Source organism: Numenius arquata, chromosome 1, assembly GCF_964106895.1.
Source record: "Numenius arquata chromosome 1, bNumArq3.hap1.1, whole genome shotgun sequence".
Taxonomy (NCBI): domain Eukaryota; kingdom Metazoa; phylum Chordata; class Aves; order Charadriiformes; family Scolopacidae; genus Numenius; species Numenius arquata.
Genome location: NC_133576.1, coordinates 47,270,149 through 47,288,866, shown reverse-complemented (window position 1 = coordinate 47,288,866; position 18,718 = coordinate 47,270,149). Strand labels below are relative to the sequence as shown.

The 18,718-nt window shown below is 35.0% G+C and overlaps 1 protein-coding gene across 1 annotated transcript in view; it reads left to right on the top strand.

The window, feature by feature from the left end:
* The window catches only part of USP9X (ubiquitin specific peptidase 9 X-linked), a 103,518-nt gene that overhangs the window by 51,067 nt on the left and 33,733 nt on the right, over positions 1 to 18,718 (top strand). The window contains exons 14-25 of the mRNA XM_074152990.1: positions 620 to 753; positions 5,399 to 5,486; positions 7,103 to 7,445; positions 8,592 to 8,687; positions 10,285 to 10,496; positions 12,174 to 12,414; positions 12,616 to 12,765; positions 12,867 to 12,987; positions 13,455 to 13,585; positions 13,835 to 14,113; positions 14,767 to 14,892; positions 17,380 to 17,505. Coding sequence (XP_074009091.1) covers positions 620 to 753; positions 5,399 to 5,486; positions 7,103 to 7,445; positions 8,592 to 8,687; positions 10,285 to 10,496; positions 12,174 to 12,414; positions 12,616 to 12,765; positions 12,867 to 12,987; positions 13,455 to 13,585; positions 13,835 to 14,113; positions 14,767 to 14,892; positions 17,380 to 17,505 — 2,047 coding nt within the window. The remainder of the gene's footprint in view (positions 1 to 619; positions 754 to 5,398; positions 5,487 to 7,102; positions 7,446 to 8,591; positions 8,688 to 10,284; positions 10,497 to 12,173; positions 12,415 to 12,615; positions 12,766 to 12,866; positions 12,988 to 13,454; positions 13,586 to 13,834; positions 14,114 to 14,766; positions 14,893 to 17,379; positions 17,506 to 18,718) is intronic.

Here is an 18,718-nt window from a genome sequence, read left to right as displayed (position 1 = left end):
TTACATGTACAGTGAAATGTGGTTATCAGCTGCTGGATCATTATCAGCTGATGCTGGAACTGGGATTTCTTGCCTTCCCTGCTGTTCTCTAAAGATGTGGCAGTACTGTAGAGTGCTGTAGGTCATCTAGTATGCAGACCCCTTTCCTAGGAAAGATTAGAGTTTCTGCCTGTAATCCATACAGCTAATTCCTGGGTCTGCTTAAGTGTTGAATGAAAGGAGAACAATTTTGAAATCACATTTATATTTCTTCAGGGTAGGCTATGGGATCAGCAGAGTGGCAATACAACAGGGAGCACCTCTTTTTTTCTCCACCCACCCCATCCTCCCCTTTTTTCCCCACTATTTACCATGGAAGAGCAGCGCAAGTTTGAATTGTTTATGCAAATAAGATCAGTGCTCTGATATACAGAAGTTGAGGTATTTTGACACTATTCTGAAGAGGTGGATTTAGTCTCTTAAGTTCTAGGATTTGATGATGTTCGTGGCATGTGGGTTTTGAACCTAAGCTCTGTGTTTTCTCTGCACTTCTGTAATCTAAATATGGATATATGGATTTCTGAACTGTTCGGTGCAAGACTTCTCCACTTTTCTTATAACACTTGTATTTTCATTTCAGTCAAACTCAGCGAAGTCCTCATGTGTTTTACCGACATGACTTAATCAATCAACTTCAGCACAATCATGCCCTAGTTACATTGGTTGCAGAAAATCTCTCTGCCTACATGGAAAGCATGAGGCAGTATGCTAAAGGTAAGTTTTATAATAAAAATCAGCTCATAAAATGTGTGAAAACTCCAGTTGAAAATGGAGTTAAAAGCAAATTCTCACAATGAAATAACTATTAAGTTTATTTGTTTAATTTTTGAGCATCTGTGGGGTTGATAGCCTTTGTGGTGTCTGATTGGGCAAGAAAAACTTAAAATCTAAACATTTTGTTTCATGATTGAAAATGTGGTGTGTTTTACAGCAGAATATGGGGAAGTGGCAGCTCTTGTTTGTCAGTGGATTGATAAACATTACCTTGTCCTACTTAGGCTAGCGTGGCTATTTTTGTGGAAAGTCCTAATAATAATAATCTTGGAATTTGTCCCACTTCTAGTTTTGATTTTTTGTAGGCTCCTTTGAGGAGTTTTTTCATCACCTCTATTTGAAGCCAGTGTTTGGAATTTGTCAGGGAGAAGGACTTTAGACCACAGGGATACTGTTTCTTAATACCATCCAAGTCCATTTCTGTTTAGTTTGCTTTCTTGCTGCATTTATCAGCAACACTTTGGCAGCACATCATGTTAGTATTTATATATTTCAGGCTAAACTCAACCCTTTGCTGATGAGTCTACACTCTTATTCTGGACTAGCTTTCTAGCTACTGAGGTAGAAGTAGGGAAGTGAAGGAGAATGATGGACCAGGAAATTCCTTGTTACGCTGGACCACAGTACTTTAGATATAGCATTAAGCTAACAGAAGTGAGAGAAGATTTACATCCCACCACATCTACGTTACTGACTGGAACTAGGGACTGTTCTACATTGGCATCATAACATCTTACCAGCCATTTAGTTACATGACAGAAATGACAATATGTTATGTAGGAATTCAGTGTAGATTGTTCAGAGAGGACAGGATGTTTGCACGTTGTAAAGCATGTGTGTGTCTTCCAGTGCTTAGGTGAGTTGCCTAGACACCTTTAATTTTGGAATTAATTTAATTTTGGCATACTTGATTAAAGATATCCAAAATACGTCCTTGAAGAGTAGTTTGAATAGTGGTGCTATATGAAGATGATAGCTTCAGCCAGGCATAGGTCAATAAGAATGACATTTAAGCTAAATCTGCATACTGCAGTTACATTTCTCTATTCAGGAATACATGAGGGGCTTTACCCTAATTTAAGTTCCCTAATTAATGATAATGTTGCACTAATTAACGTTAAAATAACACTAAATGCTTTGTTCTGTTCTCAAGCCATACTGTCTTAGGCTTGATCTTCTCTGGGAAGGTGAAATAGAACAAGTATTATTTCATGTAACTTCTGTAAGCTGTTGGAGTGTTCTTGAACTTTGCTGAAGTGATGCAAAATGCAAAAATGCAGCAAACTTTGCATCTTAATTATATGGATAGCCTAGAGTCTATGATTCTATGATTCTCTCCTTCTCTTGGACTTCAGCCAGCTATGAAATCTGGGGTTTGGCCTCAGGGTTATGAAGGAAACGTAATCAACAGCTATATTCTGATGCTGTGTTATCTTTGTCCAAAAATAGGCTACACATAATATTAATGTATTAACTATTATTCATTAATTTCAATTATTTTTAGACTCTGAAGTCAAAGGTCATTTTTGACAATATTGTTTACCTATAAAATTGTTGATGACTGGCTGAAAACTTAAGCTAGTATCTTGTGTGATTCTTTTCTTTTGCCAAAAAACACATCCCGTTGCCCTGCCCCTCCCCAACTGTAATGACTCGGTAAAGCAGTAATATAAGCATCTTCAGCACAATAGTAATTACAAGTGTGCAAAGAGTTTAGATTGAATCTAATTACGAAGCAATTAAATTGTGCTTTCTTGAGACGAAGCTGCTGCAGAACTTCCACTCGTTGATGAACAGATGAACAATAGTGTGGATTTTTTTAATCAGATGCTGTATTACCTGATTAAGGATGTCCAGAAAGTATCTCCTATTTTTCCAGATACTGTACTAAGACTGTAATACACAGTTCCTCTGCAACTTCTCTTTCAGTTTGAGTTTTATTTACTAAATAGAGCAAACCAGAGAGAGAGCACTGTGAAGTTTGCTTTCCATGCCTTCCTGGAGGAGGAGAAAAGATGGCAGGGGAAGGGAGGGAAGGGAATAAATGAAAGAAGACTATGAGAACAGAAAGAAAGAACTGGACAGCTGTAGAATTAAGCAGAGCTGAAGACAGTGAATGAGACAGAGAGAAAATTCAAGGCAAACATCCAAACAGCAGAGGTCAAACAAATGCTATAGGAAAAATATATCCAATTGCCCGCAGATCTTTTTGGCAGTTAACACCACAATTACTGTGTAATTTGTGGTTATTTTCTTGTATTAGTTTTGAAATTGCCATATTTTTATTTTCCTGGAAGGCTTCCATATTTGTGCTCTGTGATAGAGAACAGTGTTCCCATTATCCTGTTATTCACTAATGCATATTCTTTCCTATCATACCACCTTTATAAAAGGTTATTGCCTTCTTACGGTTAAAGAGAAGCCTAATCTATGTTTCAGAATTTTTTCCATGATCTGTGATTTTTCCCTTCTACTGAACTCACCCTTTCCTCCAGCTCTGCAAAGTCTTCCATGAGACAACTGCTGTTGCATTATATAGTCCTGAAGATGGAGGTTGCAGTTTCATCTTTTTGACTATTTATCAAAGACCTTTTAAAATTATTAAAAGATTGTTAGCCAGTTATCTTCTGTTTTTCTGAAGCAATAAAAAAATCCGAAGTGTTAATGAAATGTAGAAATTTGTAGAAACTGTTCCATTTATCATTAGTTATCCTTAAATTTGCAACGAGTCATTTTTCAATCTATAATTTCTCTGTTCATTCTTCTGCTCCTGTATGTACACAGAACTTTTAAGGATGCTGTGGGATGCAGAGTGTAGAAAATAAATCGGGCAAATGTAGAAAGAAGCTGAGATGGAGAATGTGTAGAGAAACTGAATTTTTTTTGTAGTTTGGAGTTTTTCAGAATTCTGAAGTAGATACATAATTGCTTTTGGGCAACTGACTGGCCTTTAATACTTTAATTCTCCTGTCGTTGCCACTGTTGACACTTGTGTGTCTGAATTATTATCTGTTCAGGAAAAAGAAAAAAGCCCAGATAGTCCCCGTAGTGAAAACAAACATCGCCGCCACCACCACCTCCCCCCAACAAAATAAAACAAAAAAACCCACCCAAAACACCCAACACTCAGAGTAATTAGTTTTAATTTCTCTGCAATATACTTATCTACTGTAATTACTTATTCTGCTAGACCCACAGCATATTTTTCAGGTTTTCCACTTCTAATACATAAATAATTTTTGTTCTGCTACTTTTATATTATTTCTTCAGAATTTTTTTTCATGTCATCTTTTGATAATTGCCCGTTTATGCTCACTTCATTAGGATTATAATTTAAATTTTTGAAGGATTTCTGGTGAACATAATTTCCCCAGTTTTGTAGATACCAGCTAAGTACTAGTCTTCTGTTTTTCCCTTTTACTTAATTTTTAAGCTAATGTACCTTTTGCGCTTGGACATAGATAGTAGTATTTATGACAATTATTTTTCTCCTAATTTTGAAACACTGTTGATTCACTTCAGCTGTTAGACTGTTCGACTGGGATTTTTCTCTCCTCCTTGATATAAAAGGAGATACTGATTTTCAGTTCTGAAAATGTATTTTACCATGAGTCTGGATGCTGTCATGATACAGTCTCCTGCGGCTGGGTCAACTTAGTTAAATGCAATCTGTGTACCTTTACAAATAAGAAATATAGCCTTAATTAGTTTATAATGGAGCTGTCATAATGAACGCGTGTCATGATGAAATATCACTAATACGGATCAAGGTAATGCAAGTACAGATCTATATTATATCTCTTTAATTTAAAAAACAAATAAAACCAAAGAAAACCACACCAAAACCATGTTCCCATGAAGCAAACAGCTGTTTGTTAATAAACAAAATATTATATTATTTGATAAAATGCGGATAAAAGTTTGACTTTTTGCCTTAGTTTTAAATTACTTAACTTCTGTCCAAGCTTGTCAGTATTATAGGCATTTGTTTTTTGTACTTGGAAACTTGCAGTAAATAAAGTTGTCGTATGCTTCCCTCCTCTAAGTGATGTTACATATGTAGCTACTTACAAAGGTGTTAAAGAACGGAAGTTGTGATTTCCTCTGGAGGGTAAAAACTGTAAAAATGGAAAACTGACATTTTGGAAAAGATGCTCTGTAACAAAACCGAAGCAACCTCAGAAAAAACACTGAATAATCTGAATTATATGCTTGGTTAACTGACTTTTGACTTCAAACTGTCTACTTGAAACAAGGAAAAATTTATTTAAGTCGAGTGCAGGTTCTTAATTCTTCTGTAATACTTTCATTATACTGAATTATGAGCACATATATCTATGCATAAGTGTTTGTTGATTTGATTACAGACAACAGTAATATTTTCCTATACCCATTTTAATTTAGGATGAAATACTAACTGGTAGCAGCTGCTGAAAATTATTTTTGCACACCGTACTGAAAATTTGTTGTTCTTTGAGTGGTTTTAATTATGTTCAGACCAACAAATCTTCAAACGTGTCCTGTCTCTGAGAGTCAGCATGTCTTTTCTGAATGTATTGTCTAATAAAACTTTTTATATTTGCAGAGCATGGTGAATATGATCCTCAAACTGTAAGACCAGGAAGCAGATACAGTCATGTGCAGGAAGTACAGGAGCGACTTAACTTCTTACGGTTAGTTTTAACTTGATCATTTGTTTAACTTCTGTAAGAATGCTTTAAATACTTCAAAGAAAAATAACTACCTCGGTATCACTTTCTTTTATCTAGTTTTAAGTTGCTGTGTTAACTTATTTCAAAACTCAAATGCAAAAATACACTGAATGCCTTTGGTTTGGTTTGGTTTTTTGTTTTCCCCAGAGGGCTTCTATGCTAGTATTGGAATATTCAAATAAAATTTATTGGTAACTTTGCAATCCAAGGCTCTGATTCTGTACTAAGGTTTCTATGGGCTTTTTCTGTCTGTGTGCAGAACCCTACTGAATTGAATAGAATGTGCATGTTGATGCAGTTACATGCATATTGGGGTGACTTAGCTGATAATTTAAAATACTCCATGTAGGGATATGCCCATGTGTCCTTACTTGTTGTACCCCAGACTTAAACCCATGATCATAAACCAACATATACTTGTGTCAGACACTGATGTGAGGTTGTCAGCAGCTGAGCCTTAGGAAGAGGTTGGAATAAAAAAATTATTTGGATGACTTTTGATCAGCTGCTGTTTGAGTAAAATAAGAAAACCAAGGATCTCTGCTCATTACAGAGCTGCAGTATGTTAATGCTTTTTTAGGCTCTGTCTCTCTTGGCTTTTTCTTAGTTGGTTTTAACCTTTTTTAGATAAGTACATGAACTGTAAAACTGTTCTGAAGTATTTTTTTTACTTGTTTTCTAACTGCAGCTTTTTCTTTTTGCTTTTTAAAATTTTAGTGAGAATTTTTTTTAATTAAACTGGTGTTAAACAACTGTTCAATGAAATTATACAATAGCATATTGAATAGCAAGCTTAATGTAGCATTCCTGCATGTTAAAAATTGTAAATTCCTTAGAGTTCACTAGTTTTAATGTAAAGGAACTGTAAATGAAGTCCCGTGGCTGTCAAATGTGGAATATTTCTGAAAATACATAGCAAATGTAGAAATTTCTGAAAAGCAATGCCATAACTTAGTCCCTGATTTCTTTTACAAAGATTTTTGAATCAGAAAAATGATTCTGAAGAACTTTGATTATCCTTTGTTCTTCTGAAACGTTCTTAATGTTAACTCTCAGAATCTAAGTTCTTAATAATTGTTTAATAATAATTTAACAAAAATGAAAGGCTTATTTAAAGGAAAAGTTTCCAGTACGTTGACTTGCTTCTGACTCTGTTCCATAGAATTGATACCTTATTTTGTGATTTTGCTAAAACATAGTGAATGATTGCAGAAATAATTTAGTCTCTTACGTTGTTACCTGACTTTTAAACTAAATAGTTTAAATTTAGTTAAACTGCATTAGGAAATGTGCATTTGTTTCTATATAATATGTAAACAATGCTTGGTGTTTTTGTGGAAAACATTTTTTGCTGAATTTTAATCCTTTTTTGTTTGGACTATAACATCTGGATCCATTCAAAGTTAATAAGAAATCATGGGGCTAATTATGAGTGGACTGATAATTTTCAGGATTGTACTTATGCTTATATACATGTAAAATATGTATATTCACCTTTTTGCCTGTACTTTTTACTGAATTGTAACTCTAGATGTCTACTGGACAGTGCTGTTAATTGTCTCTTTGTTTTGCTCAAGATTTTTGTTGAAGGATGGTCAGCTGTGGCTCTGTGCCCCTCAGGCGAAGCAAATATGGAAGTGTTTAGCTGAAAATGCGGTTTATCTTTGTGATCGTGAAGCCTGTTTTAAATGGTATTCCAAACTAATGGGGGATGAACCAGACTTAGACCCTGACATTAATAAGGACTTCTTTGAAAATAATGTGCTTCAGCTGGATCCTTCCCTATTAACAGAAAATGGAATGAAATGTTTTGAACGTTTCTTCAAAGCTGTGAACTGTCGAGAAGGAAAGCTAGTAGCAAAGAGACGAGCCTATATGATGGATGATCTGGAATTAATAGGATTAGACTACCTTTGGAGGGTAAGTTAGTTGGAGGAAATATCTGAAAGGTTAAGTCTTAGTCTCTTTTTATATTTTTAGGAATGTGTAATTTATTAGTTATAGACTGAAATAACAAAAAGCTTCTTCTTCCAAACTAAATGCTATTTGTTACTTGAAACATCAAGTATATTTTTGTTTGTGTGAGATAAAGAAATTGTCTATGCTGTTGAAGAAGAGAGGGTCGTTCCAGGTGAATTATCTGTAGGTTTCTCTCTGTCTCTCTCTCTCTCTCTCACACACACACACACACACACACACACACACACACAAAAAACTTTGTTTTGTGCAATTCGAAAAACATTTTTCAGACTATTTCTAGTTTTCAAGAGCTCACAGTAGCACACTGTGGCATGATTATTGTGGCTGTGTTCTGTAAAACATGCCATATATAAAGCAGCAGTCTTCAGTAATTTTGGTTATGGCTTGTTGAAGGGTTAGGTATTGTAATCCTGGTGATGATAGTTAAAATCAAAGCAGATCACGGTTTTTATACAAATAAGTTTTCACACAGAGTTTATGTACAAAGTGCCCACATAATACTAACATGTTTTAGTTGTGGGAATCGACTTACTTGGATCTGCCCTGCCCTTTGGCAGCATGACAGAACTCATGAAGCTTCAGTTTACTACAGGGGTAGTCTGTAAAGGCTGCTTTCAGACCTGGTGGCTAGTAATTAAAATACAAATTATCAGGTTAGAAAAAGAACTCATTTGCCTGTCCCCCTTCCACCCACTCAGACCACCTAAATACTTCAAAATTCTGTTTTTAAATCTTTGGTGACGTAGATTGTTTAAGCATCTGAAAAAATAGTTGTCTTACTCTCTGAAATTAGTGGAAGTGGAAATGTAATGTGAGGGTGAATATATAAACACTACTTCCATTCTGTTCATAAAGTATCAGGGTTTTTTTGCTAACTCTGAACTCCTTTGAACTGGTTAATTCTTGATTTTGACTCTTGAACTTCAGTGTAAGTTGTATTTTGTAACTAAGCATGTTAGTCACTTTCACCTCATAAAATAGTTAGACATACTATTGTGTCAGGATACTTATTTAGTTGTTTTGGTTTTGCATTTTATGCCAGAAAGTTTTAAGATGTTCTAATGCTTTTTTTCTTAATTATGCTAGGTTGTGATTCAGGGAAATGATGACATCGCAAACAGAGCAATAGATCTTCTTAAAGAGATCTATACTAATCTTGGCCCAAGGTTACAAGTTAATCAGGTAAAAAAAACAAGCAACAAGAAAACTGGAATATAATATGATAGAAAAACAGTGATAAAATTAAATGTGGTCATATTTTTATACTTGAAAGCTTCAAAAACAGAGAATAGTTTTCACATTTTGGAGAGTATACTCCCAAGTCCAGCCATGAGGTTGTGGTCAGATGGAGAATTAAGAGGTTTTTCTGATATTTACAGATGGAACTCTGATAAATTTTTTTATATTAAATTGGTCTGTATTTGCTCTTTCTACTCAGAAAACAGTTTATATCATATACTTAGGTAAGCCTTTTGTTGAACTTTCAGTTGTGGTACTTACTGTACTAGTATGTTCACTGGATGGGTCTGTTGAGTGTTGTCATAAGCTAATCTAATCTTTTTTTATGTCATGTCCCTTACAAAGGGTCACTGAGTTTCCGTATAATGGTCAAGTTGAGCTCTAGCAAATCAGGTATTTTCTCCCTACGTTAATATTTGCTGGGAGCTGTGTTTCAGTATACAGGGAGAAGAGATAATGAATTTCTGAAAGGTCAGGGGAAGAGAACTGTTGGGATTTCACAAAATTGGGGGGGAATATTGTCCTCCAGATGGTCTCCAGTTGGTAGCTTACCATTTGTATTTCTCAAAACTCCATTTTTCATACTTGTCCTCAAAACCACTTTTATAGTCTTCAGAGCTGCCAGTCTGCTAGATACAGCACAGCTGCTCTAGGTGGTGCATTTACAGCCACTCAAGCTATATCTTACTGTAGTGACAGATGGGCTGTATGCTTCTTTCTTGCTATAGGTCTGGGCTTACTAAGCATGCATGGATCTGTCCATCTGCACATAGTTAGATCTGACACTTCCATGAGGTGTTGGATTTACTTAACATGCACACAAGTATTTTGTTCCAGTGTGCTGGGAACCCCTCTGCTTCCGAGCTGCCTCTAGGGAAAGTAGCTGCTGGGCTGTGGTTTACTGCCATATCTATGACTGTTAATGTTTTTATTGCAGACTGGTACCTGGAGGCACTGCAGACTTCTTACAGTGATACTATAGGTTATATGCCAGTCTAGGTCAGGAGCAAGATGTTAGAAGGAAGAGATTTGCTGCAGCTGCTGCTATACTGAATCTAGATCAAAACCCATTCCTGAGTTTATGCAGGAAAATTATCTGGAACTGGGTTGTGTAACTGGGAGGGGAGGGAGGGACTGACAGTTGTTCTGGTGGTCTGTCAATGTTCTGTGTTCACTCTTAGTGTAAAGTTAACCTGTACTAGATGATCAGCTAGAGATTCTTTAATATAGTCTGAGGAAATGAATAAGAGAGTCCAATTTAATGTTCTTTGTACGAACTTTCACTTTTTCTATTTAAGTGCAAGTTTGCACTGTACAGTTACAGCTAGAGATGACATACAAGATTTTTGAAGCGCACTATATAAGAGCTACTTATCAGTGGGAGTTTATTCTAAAATGGAATCAAAAAGCTCTATAGAGTAACTTTCCTGGTTTTGGTTGGAATTTTGTATTTTTTTTTCGCTTCTACCATTGGATTTTCCTGCCAAAAAGATGGGTTTTAATATTTCTTGTAATTGCACCAATATTTTAATGTAATTAGGTAGTGATTCATGAAGACTTCATTCAGTCCTGTTTTGATCGTCTGAAAGCCTCCTATGATACATTATGTGTACTGGATGGAGATAAAGACAGTATCAATTGTGCAAGACAAGAAGCAATACGAATGGTGAGAGTGTTGACTGTTTTAAGAGAGTACATAAATGAATGTGACAGTGATTACCACGAAGAGAGAACTATTCTGCCTATGTCAAGGTATGTGTGAAAATGCACTACTGTGATTTTGATTTCTGTTAACTAAAATACTGCTAAGATCTCTGTGATTCTAAAGGGTTTCTATTCAGGAAATGTATTTAGAGATTTTCAAAATTTCATTTTTTCTGCTAATACATATCTATAATAAACTCTGATCTGTAGTAAAAAAAATAAATTTGAAAGATCAGGTAAATACAGGCGTATGTGAAAGGGATGGCAGACCTGAGAACAAACTTGTTCCGTTCTATAACTACTGCAACATACCTTGTAGCTAGATTGTTTTTTGATGTCTTTCTTTTTTTCAGATAATTATTTAAAAGCAATACCATTCTTTAATATAGCATGGGCAAACCTTCTTTGTTTTTCATAGTCCTGTCATACAAAAAATGTATATCTTCATCTTCCAAAGTTGTTTACAGAGATGCTAGTCTTACTTTGGAAGACTTAAATTTAGGATTACCTCTAAGTGATTTGTTCTGTTGAAGTTCCTCATAAAAAGGGGAAGAAGACAACACTTTGAAGTATATTTATTCTGTGTACCTTCACTCTTCTTATACTTGTCCTTGAGTAAAAACTTAGCTTAAGTCCTAGCTGCTCCTTCTTTAACTCTCTTTGGTACAAAGAAAAAGGAAACACTTGAATCCAATGTTGTTTAGATATTTTCACAAACAAAATACTTTATTTCCTGCGAGAGGAAAGCAGAACACAAGACTGTTTAAATGTTCCAGTGCTAGTAGCTGCTGTCTGTGGGAAGAAAGTCTCCAAAATATGTAAGGAATACACTGAGATTGCTATGGATTTATGATGCAGCTAACATTTTTAGACATGGTGGGGGTTTGTTGTTCCCGTATTTTAAGTGCCCTTTTTGTCAAGAAAATTGAAGAGACTGCTGTTTCTTCGTGATGCGTCAGTAATTTGCAATGCTCCTACAGAATTTTTATTGTATATATTGATTCATTAATCCTAATTAAGTTCTCTTGTCAATTGCAGGTGCACCTTTTTATTTATATGGGCTAATTGTTTAGACTAACTTTTTCACAGGTCTTGTTAGTAAGCTTTTATGAGGAACTTTTGCCTCCTTTTGTTTCATGGGATTAGTTTGTTGGGCTTATCTGAGCACATTTTTGCTAGTGAGTTCCCTGCCATTGTGCAAGGTGTGATCACTGCTGGTGTGAAAATGTTTCTTCTTTTTTTGACCTCTTTGAATTTCTTAAAAGCATACTGATTTTTAAAATAAGAAATGTAATATAAAACTTTTAACAGCTTTTGACAGAAGGCATTAAGATTTGGTCAACTGATGGTTTTTTTTCTGATCTTGGTGTGTTTAAAACTGAATTGTTTTGCTAACAGAGCAAAACAGTTGCGAGTCTGAGCTTTATTTTGATGAGGAAATTACAAGCAAGAGAAAAGATCTGAAACATCGTAAGAGACACTTAAAATTCTCTAAGTGATTCTAACCTAACATATGTTTAATGCACTTGTGCGGAGTGTGGCTTCTTGAAAGGTCCTGTGTATGTTATGTTTGCATAATTGCTGGTGCCTTCACAAAATAATCATATGCTGGAGTATATCACAATATGTAAAAATTTGATGTTGAAATATCTGCAACATGAAATACAGCAGGAAAAATAAATTATTTAATGAGGGCAAAAATAACTTTGGTTTGTTTATTTTCAGAGCTTTCCGTGGTAAACATATCACACTGGTAGTCCGTTTTCCAAACCAAGGCCGACAGGTGGAAGATTTGGATATTTGGTCTCATACAAATGACACAATTGGCCAAGTACGGCGTTGTATTCTCAATCGTATTAAAGCCAATAGTGCACACACGAAAGTAGAACTGTTCATTGGTGGTGAGCTGGTGGACCCTGCAGATGACAGAAAATTAATTGGGCAGTTGAATCTCAAAGATAAGACGGTACGTGTTGCAGGTTGATGATTTACGTCAATTGAGATGTCACTTCCCTTTTGTAAATGCTTGAAAAATAACCATGCATGGGATCACTTATTTTTGCAAAATAGTTCCGTTCCTCCTCCTTGTATTATGCCATATCAAATGCTTATTTAGTAAGGAATCTTCATGTTTGCACAGTATTAAAACTATGATTGTGTTTTTCAGCTAATTACGGCTAAGCTTACACAGATCAATTCTAATATGCCCTCAAGTCCAGATAGTTCTTCAGACTCTTCAACTGGTTCTCCGGGCAACCACGGCAATCATTACAGTGATGGTCCAAATCCAGAAGTTGAAAGCTGTTTGCCTGGAGTGGTAAGTTTATACAAAGATTGTGAAATTAACAGTTTAAAAATATTTTTTCCCTATGCTTTAACTAATGATTTTAATGGGGTTTTTTATTTGCTTATTTTAAGATCATGTCACTGCATCCTCGATACATCTCTTTTCTTTGGCAAGTTGCAGACTTGGGCAGTAGCCTAAATATGCCGCCTCTTAGAGATGGAGCACGTGTTCTCATGAAGCTCATGCCACCAGGTAAAACTTCATTTTAATGTGTTTTATGGTGTAATATCCTGTATAATATTTTGTCGCCTGTTATGTAAAAATTAAGTATTTTCCCCTTTCTGGCGATTTATTGATACTGTAATTCATTACTGTTATACTAATTAGGATTGTATGTATTTCCCAAGTAGTTATTTCTTGTCTGTCATATAAAGTTGCATAGTTTGCAGTTGGTACTGGGGTTCAGTGCCGCAGTGCAGTGAAAACAGGGAGAAGTGTTGTATTTGGGAGTGGTTTTGTAGCGCTACTTTACTAGATCACTTTTGTACTGACAGAAATAATCATTGCAGAACACTTCATAGTCTGTTCTTGTCTGTCAGTTACACTTTTTGCAACTTTTCTGATTCTTCAGATTTATAATTGTAAATACTACTGGCTTTTTCTGGAATAGTTGTGTTATAAAATGTTTATAAGTTGTTTTTGTTTTTTTTTTATTGCAGATAACACTACAGTTGAGAAACTAAGAGCTATTTGTTTAGATCATGCAAAGCTTGGGGAAAGCAGCCTTAGTCCATCCCTTGATTCTCTATTCTTTGGTCCTTCTGCCTCACAAGTGCTGTATCTAACAGAGGTCTGTAATGCTTTGCCTGTTCTTTAAAAATCTTCAATTCTGTCTTTGGCAGTCATTTCTGTAGCATTGTGGAAGCAAAAGATGAAATTCTGGTTTGAAATTGATAATTGAAAATACTTAATGCTTTTCTGGAATAAACTGGTGTTTGGTGAATGCTGTCACAGTAGTATTCCAGCATAGCCTCATATTAAGTCATCTATATTCATGCTAGTGGATTTCTGTCAGTTAACTCTGTATTTTGTTCTACAGGTAGTTTATGCCTTGTTAATGCCGGCCAGTGCACCTCTGGGAGAAGATGCCAGTGACTTCCAATATAACTTCTTAAAAAGTGGTGGTTTGCCCCTTGTATTGAGCATGCTGACTAGAAATAACTTCCTGCCAAATGCAGATATGGAAACTCGAAGGGGTGCCTACCTTAATGCTCTGAAAATAGCCAAATTATTGCTGACAGCAATTGGATATGGCCATGTTCGAGCTGTGGCAGAAGCTTGTCAACCAGTTGTGGAAGGCACAAGTACAATTTCACCGGTAATATAAATCTTCTGTGATGCAAATAGCAGTGTAGTCCAGTTTTTATATTGTCTGCAGCAACATCTGTCTACTTTCTGTTGACAGTCTCTTTGAGTGAGTTGCATGTCAGGAACTCTCAGTACTTTCAGATAATGTTGTCTACTAATTCTAAGAAAGAGATCAACTTACTAAACAAATCCTGTTTCTTTCTGAATGTAGAAAAGTTAGTGAGATCTACCTGCTCTATATATGATTTTCAATGGTTTGCATGGTTGTCAGTACAGGTAACTTTCTATTTTCAAGTACATCTACTCCATAAATGCTAATTCTGATTCTTTTGAGCTGTTGAGTCTATTGAAGGATGTGCCTCTGAATTTCTTTTACTTCCTATTTATAATTAGAGCATAAAACAATAGCACTAATGTTGTCACTCTCCTCTTAACTACCTGTACTCTATGATCGTGCACTCTACCATACAGTGTCTTCAGATGTGATGGCCTCTATTTGAAAATGGGGGGATTTGTTTTTCTAGGTGTTTTCAGTTTGTCATTAGTTTTCCTTCCAAGATCTTGCCTACTTCTGCCAAACCTTTCCAAGTAACTTTGTGTTTTCATATCTTCTTGCTTTCTTTTTTCCATGTGAAAATAAGTATAAGAAATACTTTCTTCCAGATAAACCAGGCTACACATGACCAGGCAGTGGTGCTACAAAATGCCCTACAAAACATTCCTAATCCAACTTCAGAATGCATGCTAAGAAATGTAGCAATACGTCTTGCACAGCAAATATCTGATGAGGTTAGTGAATTCCTTTCTGTAATACCTTTTTTTGCTGTAGTATTTTTTCTTAATCCTTAAATGTATTGCTTTGTAAGACATGGATTTTCCTTCTAAAATGTCATGAAACATTTTAAGTAATGTTCATATGGTTCATAAGCTGTTAATGAATTGGAAGTATTTAATGAATTGTTTCCATATGCACTTATGAAATTCATTGTCTAATAGCATAAAGAGGTTTACGTGAACTAGGCAGGTTCTGTCCAAGCTCTTTAATGGATTGTGAATATTGTTACACTTAATCTGAACTTCAAAAACTTGATGTAATAGATGTAAAGAAGTTAATGGGTTATTTTGAAAACGTTTTTGTGATACTTTTCTTTTTATGGTCCTTAATGTTTTGGGTTCTGAGTGACATTCTCTTGTTGAAGAGAAACACAGAAAATGGGAGGGAGTTTTTAAATATTGAGCATGATTTTTAAATGCTGAAAGATAAAAGTCTCAAATTGTTGCCTGTGTATCTTTAGATACTGAAAATGCACTAAAGATATGAGTGAAAAATTGGATTGTGGAGCTTGGTGTAGGGTTAAACAATGTGCTTTGCAAATATAATAGTCTTATCTGTATGTACTATGTGGTATGACCAAACCCTGTTTGGATTTGGAATTATGAGTCATGTTAGTGAATATATTATTGAGTTCTGCTGAATTCAGCAGAAGCTAAAATCAGAAGTGCTGCAACTTCCTCTTCCACAGTGAATTGGGATCCCTCAGTTTCCAGTGTTTAAGCAGTGAATATTGTTTGTCTGTACTGTACAAAATCTCTGCAAAGCTATCTCCAAAACAGTTCTGACCTAGCTAAATAAAAGTAGTCTTGTATTACCATCTTAAAGTTGAAAAGTACGTTATTTCTTCTGAAGAAAGAGCAGTATCTAAGGAAAGCACAATGTACTAGACGGCAAGACTGAACCATCTGCCTTCCATTAGTGACGGTATTGCATCCATGGGTGATTGTATGTGTGATATCAGCCATTTGAACTCTGATTTAAATTAACTTCCTTCCACAGAAGAAGTGGTTTTTGAGGTGAGGTATGAAGAAAGGTTTTTAATTGTGCCTTTGTCCTTTTTGGAGGACTTCGTAAAAAAAAAATTCTTTTTCTTTCACAAGGCATATCAAAGCAAACAGAATATGAATCTCTTTTACAAGAATCTGAACAGTATTGCTGTTATTGTCTATAATTTTCTGAAATTATGAAAACTGTAGATCTGTATTTCATATGAATTGTAGTTTGCCTTTGAAAGACTTACTTTTTCTTGTAATGTTTTGATGGTCAAAGAGTCTTTTTCAACTGACCACACAATTTTTAAAAAAAGAAATCTGACAAGGTTTGCGTAGGCCAGACAGAAGACTGCAGCATGGAAAGAAATATTTCACCTTTTTAAAAAAAATTAGTACTTCAACATTTTAAAACTACAGTGAGATTTAAAAAGAAAATGTTCTTTCTCTGTGTGACCAGTTTTTCTTGTGATGCTTTTTGCTGTTGCTTTGCTTGTGGCAAAGGTGAAGTACCTATTCTTTTTCTTGTAACTACTGTTAATGTCCGTATCAGTAGTGAGAATGCACATAGTTCAAGTTTCCTGATGCAGGTAGCTTATTAGTGAAGCTTCTTAGAGTCTGCTTTTTTCTATTAAATCTGAGCATTAGAAAAATGAAATTCGAAATTTGTGAGAACTGTCTACTATCTACTTTTAAAGATTGCCCATTTTTTGGACAGTTCTACTTTGAATATAGACTCCAGATAGGTTTGGGTTGGTTTTGGGTTTTTCGCAAGTTGATGCAAACTATAAGTAATGGCAGTTGTAGTATGTTAACTCTGACCATGTCGAAAATACCGAAAACTAAGTCTGCATTTATATGATACGTGATCTCTGTTCTTATTAATTTTAAATCTTGTATAACTTGAATAAAGAAAAATCCCTTTATATATTAATCACATACTTGATAAGTGTTAGTTTGTTAGCTGTCAGCTGGCACGATAAATATCACGGAGGGACAAACCCTAAAATAACTTCAACTTGTTACATTACTTAAGAGGCTGGCTGCCTTCCAGATGCATGCTTGGTTTTGTTGGGTTTTTATTCCCAACATGAATTTTTTAGCATTGAAGTTGATAGTTTCTGCTAAATATTACTCAGAATCGGAGAGTTGCTGCTTATTTATCAAAAATGTTCACTTCCTTGTAATTCCTGGTACTTGTAACATTGTGATATAAGATTCTGTAATATATCTAAAATACATGCTACTATCTATTAAAAACTGAAACACTATGTAAGTGAAGTACGAATACTTTTCAAGATACATCTTTATTTCTCTACGGACAAATTCTTTGTTAAATTTTAAATTTTTAACTTTTGAACTTTCTATAAAGTCATTTGTGAGAATTTAGAATCCATTGTAATGTTATTTGCAACTGCATTTTAATCTTTAGTTTTATTTCTCTTTTTTCAGGCTTCAAAATACATCCCTGATATCTGTGTTATTAGGGCAGTACAAAAAATTGTTTGGGCATCAGGTTGTGGGTCAGTTCAGCTGGTTTTCAGCTCAAATGAGGAAATTAGTAAAATCTATGAAAAGGTAAGAATTCCTAACCAACTTCTCTATATAACTGTTCCTTTGTTTACAAAAGGGACAGTGTAAACCAGGTCACGCTTTTACAGTGTGATGAGCTTGTAGGTAGTTATCTTAGTGACAATGTATTTCTGAGTCTAGTATATATCAGTTGTCACACAACAGTTTAATCTTCTCTTTCAAATTCCTTTTTTTAGTAGCTATTTAATTATGACTTGAATCTGATGTCAGTTCAAATATGCACCGGTTCTGTAAGCTGCTGTAATATGTTTTCAGCCCAGTTAGATGCCCTATCTAAATATGAAATAAGCACTTCTTTGCAATGATAATTTTTCTCATCTTCAAATTTAAAAGGTTTATTCTACAGGAGTGGATTTAAAGCATATGTGTGGTCTAGAATGAGAAACAAGAGCTAACTGATACCCGAAATTAGCACTGAAGCACTGTTAAAATGAAATAATTGCTAATCCTATATGGCTTTTTTCCTTTTATTATGTAGATATGTATGTAGACCATCTTCATGGTTTCACATGTGGTTTACGCAGTTTGGAATTGGGGGTTATATATTAGTATGTTACCACACACCTTGTGTTTAACGAATGTTGCTTGCAGTTACAGGAAATAGCGGTCTGTAGTTTGACAGTGATTTAAAAAAAAAAATTGCTTCTCTCAACATCCTCACTTGTTTGCCTGACGAAATCAAGTCATAAAATTCACCTTATAAAATCAATCAATACTTGCCTGAGAGTAAAAGGGAAAGGAATATATAGGGAAGTTTTTTTTTCTTGGTGTATTAGCTGCTGCTTAAATGATCGATTAGAGGAAGAATATTTACTTCAGCAAAATGCAACACCATTGCATTTAGCTTATGTAGTGGTATAATGGCATCTGCTTCTGTTGCTGTGAGAATAACTTGATGAATTAAGTTTGGGTTTTCTTGGTTGGTTTTTTTGGGGGGGTGATATAAATTGCACGTAAAAAGTGATTTAGTTAGCGTGACAGTCCAGGCACATGAAGATGTGCTCTTACATCTATATATTTGTTGTGTGTAGAGCAGTAGTGCACTAGAGAAAATAGATCTAAAGGAAAATATACCTAAACATTCTTTTCTGACATGTTTGGGGTGAAAACTGCACAGTTCTGTAAAAATATTTTCAAACAATTGAAGTTTTAAAATAGGTGACGCGTAAGCTGTGCATTACCAATCATCCTTCAAAGT